General features: G+C 39.7%; 1 protein-coding gene across 1 annotated transcript; it reads right to left on the bottom strand.

The window, feature by feature from the left end:
• Positions 1–637: 637 nt before the first annotated feature.
• Positions 638–7,815, bottom strand: LOC121612833 (protein ILRUN-like). Its single transcript, XM_041945969.1, has 5 exons — positions 7,555–7,815; positions 5,862–6,016; positions 5,538–5,735; positions 3,790–4,115; positions 638–3,080 (listed from the first exon to the last, which is right to left on the bottom strand). Exons 1-5 carry the CDS (start codon positions 7,710–7,712, stop codon positions 3,045–3,047), a joined length of 873 nt encoding a protein of 290 aa, XP_041801903.1. The 5' UTR covers positions 7,713–7,815; the 3' UTR covers positions 638–3,044.
• Between the last annotated feature and the right edge of the window lie 833 nt (positions 7,816–8,648).

Here is an 8,648-nt window from a genome sequence, read left to right as displayed (position 1 = left end):
ATAAAACGGTCTCATCCCTCTCACCATTTTTAAAGCACATCGAGCACTCCCTGACACCAGAAAGCAATGCACTCCTCTTGAATTTGACCCAAATGGCCTTGTTGCTTATTTTAAATCTAACAGCACACAGTGTCTGAGGGTCTCCATCTGTGGTGCTTTACTATCTGGTGGGCAGCTACCCAATGTAGATACCTGGCTTAGTTGTTTGGAAAAAACAAAATATGGAGAAGAGCAGGTACAGTATGTAAATGGAGTCCCCAAGTGCCACATAGTGTACCACATTAATGCATTAAAATGCATTAAGTTAGGCAGTAGCGTTATATATAGCAACCAAGCACACGTTAAACGCATAATTTCCCAGAAACACTAAAAGCTGAAAAAGACTTGCTCAATAGAAAAAATGTACTTTTTTTAATGTCAGTAGACTGCATGGGACGTCATGTCTTGGGAACTCATATGATTAAAAGTATAAAGACAGAGTGTAATTGCTAATTAACTGAAAACCTATGGTGAAAATATAAAACCTGGTGTTCAAATCTGCATAAAATCATAACTTAAATCTATTGAGATTTTGAGTCCAAGAAATTGTAAATAAATACTGCTACACAAACATGACAAAAAACCCGAAAGTGTAGTTTTCAGTGATAATTTAATCATACAAACATTCATCAAACACACGGGGAAAAAGCTTTCGTCTGTTTGCACTTCCTCGCTCTCATAAATGTGCTGTTGTATGAGTCTAATGCCAACTGATTCATTCTGCAATCTGGCCAGTGGAAACTTCAGAGACATGACATGAAGAGGAAGATACAGTTTGCACTTCATGAATTGACATTGACAGCAAACACCTTTGACAGCAGAGAGAAACATTTATCATTGAACACTTTGCACAGGGACTGCACGATGCTCGGTGAAACGACGAGGAGCCCAGAGGTCCAGGTGACATGTCGCAGTAGTTATTGGCTGGTATTGTCATGATGTCAAAGCTCAGGAACCCTGGGGCTTTCAGTTAGTGCCTCAGTGAAAAGGCTGTTTACCTGATGAAGTGGTCTAACTCACTGGCTGTGGATGGCAGATAAAAATCACAGAGCTGATAAACCCTTCAGGACTTAACAGCACTTGGAGGAAGAAAGTACACACAGGCCTTGTCATGGAGGCCGCTTTTCTCGGTGCATAGATCAGCCAGCTAGTGCAAAAAAATACTCAGTAACAACTCCTCAGGACGACATGATTCTGTCATTTCATCTTGATTTTACTGGTGTGGTTACGTTTGCATCTGAAATGATCTAACAGGATCAAATTTTTGTTGAAGAAGCTAATCAACGATTAGACTTGGATGTTAAAAGCATAATTCAAACAAGAGAGACAGGAGAATTCAGAACAATAATTACATGAATAACAGCCAGCTCAATGCAAATACACAATGTGGAATCTTTGGGTAAAAACATCGTCCTCTTCTACATTCATCAAATACATTCAACTTAATATGACAAAAGCAAGTCAGAGACAGCTTTAACATGTAAATTCAAAGCAAGGTGACGAAAAAATGATGTTGTCATAATGTGAAATTATGTCTTTACCGCTGTTCATAATGGGGCTGCAGTGGTATACGGGTTTCACAGTGCTGTAAACCATGCTCTGACAATTATCATACAATATACATTTGCTTATCTACAGCCTTTAGTGTTCTTAAAAAAATATTTAATCTTTATGTAAAGTTGTCTGTCAGGACATAGTTTGTGAAATTATAATAAAGCATTTGTTCAATCAAAAAAAAAAACCACTTCTGTTTTCATTCCTTTAAGGGTCACTTTAACTGATAATAATGATAGCAATAGTTGTGTAATACAATATTTTCAGAGATGTTTATCGTACTGTGAAAATCTCATACCGTTGCAGCCCTAGTTCATATGGCTTGAAGTCAAAATCTGGCGGCATAGTGTGCATTCATCCTGTTATATTTTCATGCATGTCTAACTAAACCAAATCTTAGACTCAGGCAATGGCTGAGGGGATCGCTAGTACTGCATTATTACCAATAACAGATATTCTGCTAATTTTCTACTTATATTTCATAGATGTGTATATGCCAAGTGACAGCATTTCATGTGTGGGAACAAACCCTCACTGTCTCAAAGGACTCTTTCATACCAAATCAGTTTCGGTTTCATGAAAGCATATAAAGTAAAGTAGCTACAAACCATATCTGACTATGGAACTTATAATAAAATGGCTGATTCTAAATTCTAGCTTCTTATACAATGATCAAGACTAAAATAGACCCAATCATAGGAGCTTTACTGTGAAGAAGAGTTCTGTTTCTCAGTGTCGATCTTAATGGCTGACTCCCTCCAGTGGAGAAATGTTGCAGGTACTATGACAGCATAGAAATGAACATAATGAACATAATGCACAAGCCATATTGAAAATTGATGGGCTTTTAAATGATATCAGATATATTTCTGAGGGATGTTGCTCCCTCCTTCCACTTCAAAAGTCTATATTAAAAATTAAGATAAAAGGCAAAAAATGATGTCCAGTGGTTTGTTTCAGCGACGCCCACATAATAAAATTTACTTAAAGGGAACCAAATCAATACACCCAAGAGTCAGAGCAGAAACTGGAGAATCAGTTGGCAAAATAAATGGCTTTTCCTCCAAAGTCTCTCTTTCAGTTGCACAATGCACACACATATACACACAATTTCACAAATACACACTCCTGTCAGTTTCATTTGCACTCTGACAACTAAAAAAAAAAATCTGGAAAAAAAAAGGAAAAAAGTTATCACTCAAAGGACTCATAGCACTCATTTTTTAACTTAGCATTCACACGTGCATACAGTGGGTTGTGGGATGCTGTTTGAGCTGCACGTCAGGAGCGTTGGCCTCTGGTTTCTCAAAGTGTAGCCGGACTTTGCATAAAGTGTTTTTGAATCTCCACACTCTCCACCAGCTACTGATAAATCCTCCTCTTTCTTGTACTGGTGTGACAGACTCCAGAGGTACGATTTAGTGCTGCTTCACTGTGACAAGTCCCATGATTTAAGAGTGCCCAAAAGGATAGGGCTCCTGTATACCCTGAAAGGAAGGGAAATGATTGAAGAGCATGGAGAAAATGAGACAAAACAAAGACGTAAATGTGTGTTGTCCCTGTGTCTCTGGGAAACAGTGCTGGTGCACACTGAAAATACAGACCTTTTATTATACATATAGTCAAACTGTTAGCTATATAGCTGAAGCATATAGTCAGTAGATGAGTCAGTTGATAGAAAGTTAATCTGCCGTTTTTTGATCATTGATTAATCATTTAAGTCATTTTTCAAGCAAAAATAACATGTGCTTCTTCCAGCTTTTCCAGTGTGAGGATTTGCTGCTTTTCTTTGTTTTGTGTGACAGTAAAACCTGATGATCTTTGACTTTTCAGCTGTTGGTCAGACAAAACAAGCAATTTTAAGATGCCACCTTGGGCATCAGGTAATGTACAGACCAAACACTCAACTGATTAATCAAGAAAATTATCTGCAGATCAATTGATAATGAAAATAATAATTAGTTGCAGCACTGGTTGGCTGTATAATGAAAATCAAAAAAGATCATTTAACTAATTTCTTAATTAAGCCCCAGATTAGACAAAATAAAACTGCTGGAAAATATGCACATATAGATTTTGATCGTCTTACATTGAGCAATGTGTTATTTTTGATGATGATAAAAATTTAAGACAAAAAATAACCCCAGCCACGATTCACTATCGTGCAGAATCCCTTTGCTCTTACATATGTCTTACCTGGTTATAAGAGACTACTGATAGATTGCTTTGTAGCCTGTTTGCTACTATATCCACAGAGTTGTGTGAAAGTCCGTTCTGATCTTGCTGCAGCTCGTTGGGGCTTCCCTGCCAATGTTCCTCTGCGACCATATGACCGCCGGCATCGTGGAGGCTGTTGTTGTTGCTGTTGGGGCACTTGCTCTTCCCTGGTGAAGCGAAGGGGTTGTAGTCTCCTTCCAGGCTGCGGTTAGGCTGGGTGTTGAACTCGGCTTGGAAGGAGGAAAGCTGCTGTGTGACACCAAGGAGGCCTCCAACCTCCACACTCAGGATCACCCAAATGACATCTGTCAAAAGAAAGGAACAGCGTGTTAAAATATACAAACACTGTCCCACGCTCCAGTCTGTGCTTACATGTATACAGTTAAAAGTAAAACTACCTTGCATTACCAAAAGACTGTGTTCACCAGCAGGCTCAAAATTCCCATTAGCCTCTGAAACATTTAGATCATGTAAAATACAGTTGGACTACACACCCAAGATATCCTCTAGGATTTTAAGTGCGCCAGGTCTGCAATTGTTCTCTCTCTTAAAGCCACTGGGAGAGTGATGGTGTTAAGTGAGGAATTGTCACACCTAAATGAAATATTAAGGCCAAGTTTAATTTTAATCAAGTATCCCTCTGCTACTTAATTTCTAGGTAGGCAAGTCTTACGGGACTTCCTGTTGGGATCCATCATACACATTGAGCCTGCAGGAGGACATAAATCAAATAAATGAATGACTCTTAATTTAATTTGTGTGTGCTGATAGAACGGCCATCAACTCTCTTGATTTTTACTGAAGGAAACGCAGACAAAATTATCTAGCACTTTATCTTCAGCAACAGCTGCTTTATATTTGCATGTCAGCAGTTCAGTTCTAAACAAATGATTATCCATTTGAAAGAGGAGTACACTCAGGGCAGAGACAATCTTTCAAATCAGATCATATAAAAAGATGGCTACTCAATGTTGATGTTGCCAGTCCGCCTGGGCAATATTAATAACACATAACAAATCAGTGATATTCTGGTGCTTATACATACCATGTATACACAACACCATGGGTTCATCTTTGGCTCTCTTGCTCTTTACTCAAGAGGGAATGTTGAATTTAGAAAAGAGCTATCTCTAAATATAATAAATAATATAAATTCAAGAAGCTTGACTTGTCCACTCAAGAGTCCAGAACCCAAAGATATTCATTTTACAATGACATAAAACAGATAAAAGCAGCAAATCCTCACATTTGACAGGAAGGAACTGGTTGGTTATTATTTTTCTAATTAAATCATTGCCCAATACAGAATTTGTATAGCTTCTTAAGGGTAACATTTCCAGATTTTCAAAGGCTTTATAATCACATCTAAATTGTTGCTATAAATGCAATTGCAGAAAATAAAGTTTACAGAATTCCTTTATACCTACAGCAATCACTGTATTTACCAGCTGTTCATGTTAACTTTGACTGTATGTTTTGATCATAATTATTTAATGCTTGCTAATTTTGAAGCCAGGAGACAAACAAACATGACGACAAGATTGTTTCATTTCAAATATTAAAAGATTTTTGGTTTACATGAGTGATTGTGCAGTGAAACTCCAGATTATGTTGAAAATCAACATTTTTTCCAGTATGTTCACATTCAAACATATTCTTAACCTTACGTAACAGCTAAAATTAAGCATTTTAAAAATTTTGATTTCATTTGTGTTTGCTGTCCTCACCTCCATAGTAAAGTCCAGTAGCTGTGCACATTCTCCACTGGCCCTGGTACATGCCAGGAGACACGGGGCTCTGCATCTGCACACTAACATCAGCCATCTCCTGAGGGTCTAGAGACCGCACCATCACCATGTTTACATGACCAAACTGATCTCCTCCAACATACTTCAGACAAACCCCGGGAGGCCATGACTCTGCGCCTGGAAGACACACAGACAATCACACTGAACTCGACAAGACACGTAAGTGTAATTATTTTTCATTTACGAGGTCTGGCATCAACTTTGTGTTCTATCGTATTACTATTATTATTCCAGCAGACTTACCTGTGTTCTGTATCCTCCAGGTCTTTGTGAAAGGTGTGTCTGGTGGAACTGATTCACCCTCACCAATTGTCACATCCCTCACAAAGGACATGCACGGCGCACTGATGTTGGGACTCTCGAAGTCATAGTAGGCTCCGATGGCTGCTTGTAAATTCCTGGGATAACAGAGGTCAGACATCCATGTGATCAGTACAGACATAAATTGGAGTATAACATGTGATTTGTGTTGGACAAACCCCATGATTCAACAGCAGTTTGCACAGATATGAATGAACTAAACTTGCAACTAATGCTTCATTTAATTATTTATTGATCTTCTGGTAATGTTCTTGACTAATCAATCAATCATTTGGGCTACAAATGCCTGTCACAATTTCCTCAAGCCTAAAGCGGCTTCTTTAAATTGCCTGTTTTGTCCGACCAAGAGTCAAAAACCCAAATAGATTCATTTTAGAATAATCTAAGACACAAAATATCAATTGTTTCAGCCCCAAAACATTTTCAGCTATTAACATACTGTCAAAGCACCACGGAAGCTGTAAGTATTGAATGATAAAAATAATAACTGATCGCAGAATGGGTGCTTCCGGTGACATGCTGGTCATCCATAAACCAGCAGTTTTTATTTTTAGAAAGCTCGTTGCAGAGGACCTATTGCACCGCATCACGTGACACTACTACAGCCTGCTCTGCCCATAGACACTCTCTCTATTATCTTCCAGAGACCTGCATTTGCGCAGAATTATTTAATTACTGGAACATTTCAGAGTGACCTTTTCTTTTCTCACACATTCGGTTTTTCTCAAGGACTTTGCGCTGCTGACTGTTTTCATCTTCTAAATAAGTCACGGGAAGTCACATTTAGAATAGCATAGTTAAGAAGATGCAACGCAAGCGCAGTTTGTGAAGTAATCTCAGCATTTGAGAAATACATACAAATACATTCTGTCCTGGCCCAGAGAGGTAAAGATTTACCAGGCTTGCACAACTGCAGCGTGAGCTTTGAGCTCTGCTCGGCAGGCGTCATGTTGGACAGTTACGTAATAGCGTTAAACAGTAACGGTCCTGGTTGTGGTTGTGGTCAAAGAGAGACAGACATAACTTTAACGTTTGGTCATCTTGGCTGCTGTTTTTATCCGATTCTCACATAGCTAAAGAGAATAAACAATTAACTGACTGTGAGGAAGTAGTTACGAACTTTTAGCTAAATGACTAGCTAACTGGTGGTGCGTTGCCTAGCTTAGTATTAAAGTGGCGACTAACTTAACGTACAACTCCTGTTAGCAGCAGAAAAACACTCGCTTAAAAAGTGACTTTACTGTGTTCCCGTTCAAAGGTCGCCACAAACCCGATTCTTTACGAACTACAGTTTAATTTTCGTTTACCGACAAGCATTTTTATCAAGTGTGCAACACCCGCTAAGCCACCTAACAGGCAATCAAAAGTCGGAGACACGGTGACTCAGCTAACGCTTACGTTACTACAACGTCGTTAGCTGTCACTGTGCCCACGTTTACATACCTAACGTAAACACTATCCCTGTCACAATGAGGGATAACACTTACTTCCCTATTTTTCCAACGAAATACCACCGAACAGTGAGACCACTGGGTGCAAAGCTAGCTTTGTTAGCGTACAGTATCTGTTATCTAACATGAAGCGCACGGCAGGCCGGACGAGTCACCGAGCTCACCAGTTGGTCATGTCCAGAAAGAAGGCGCATCCGGCGGGGTTTAGCTGAAACCCGAGCAGCCTCTGAAATTCCGATATTAGGATATCTTTGTCTGTTGTACCCATGCAGCTGAATTTCTGCATGAGCTCCTGGTCCAGGTCCAGGTCCATGCCCTCCATCGCGGATTCGGCTGGACAGAGACGGCGGCTACGCTCCTAATTTAGTCCGAGGCCTCGACTTGTCATAACAAACTCAACGACAGGGCCGAGTGCGCATGTCACATGATTGTGTTTTGTGCCTGTGAGCCACAGGCCTAGTGGAGAAAAGAAAATACTGAGCTGCACTTGAAATACATGCAAAGTAGGTGTGTAGTTGCATAGTACAGTCATAATAACATGTAATTAACTGTAAGAGTAAACGAAGTCAAACATCACCAAAACAACTATCTTATACAACATTGGGGAAAAAATAGAATTTTCTTAACAATATTGTACTGCTGCACGGGAAAAAAGCAGTATGACTGGTTGTGCTTGTTGTATGTGTTTTGTATACTGTTCATGGCATGATTAACCTGTTTGGAAGCCGGGGGAATAAAACTTGCCCCTGGTCCCCTGTTGTCTCCGAATTGCTTCAGCTGTCACATTGTCATGGCTTGAATAGACAGGTGCCATTGTTAGTGCTAGTGAACGCGTCATACTATCACATGCCAAAATACTGCTACAATAAAGGCATATTGTCCTTGGTCATTAAAAGCAAATAAACTGTACTTAGAGTATATCCACTTACAATACACTCAGATTACTTAAGACTACCTGATTAAATAAAGTTAGCAACACACAACCATTACTTAGCAGTAACCAGTAAACAGACTTTTAATGTCATAATTTTTACTTTCAGTATTTGATCGTGATTGGTGGGATTTTCCGCACTGCCGCCCACCTGTTCTGCTCTAAACACCCAACAGATGGCGCCGTTGTGTTTTCTTCGTCGTGTAGCCCGTGTGTCTCTGTGTGTGTGTGGTTGTGTGCCAGTACGAAAGGGGGTCAGCGGCTGCCCGGTGTTTAGCGAGGTAGCTGCTAGGCTGTGCTGTGACTGCAGCGGCTAAAAAGATGCAC

This window comes from Chelmon rostratus, chromosome 10 (genome assembly GCF_017976325.1).
Source record: "Chelmon rostratus isolate fCheRos1 chromosome 10, fCheRos1.pri, whole genome shotgun sequence".
Lineage (NCBI taxonomy): Eukaryota > Metazoa > Chordata > Actinopteri > Chaetodontiformes > Chaetodontidae > Chelmon > Chelmon rostratus.
This window is presented reverse-complemented; position numbering and strand designations above follow the sequence as displayed.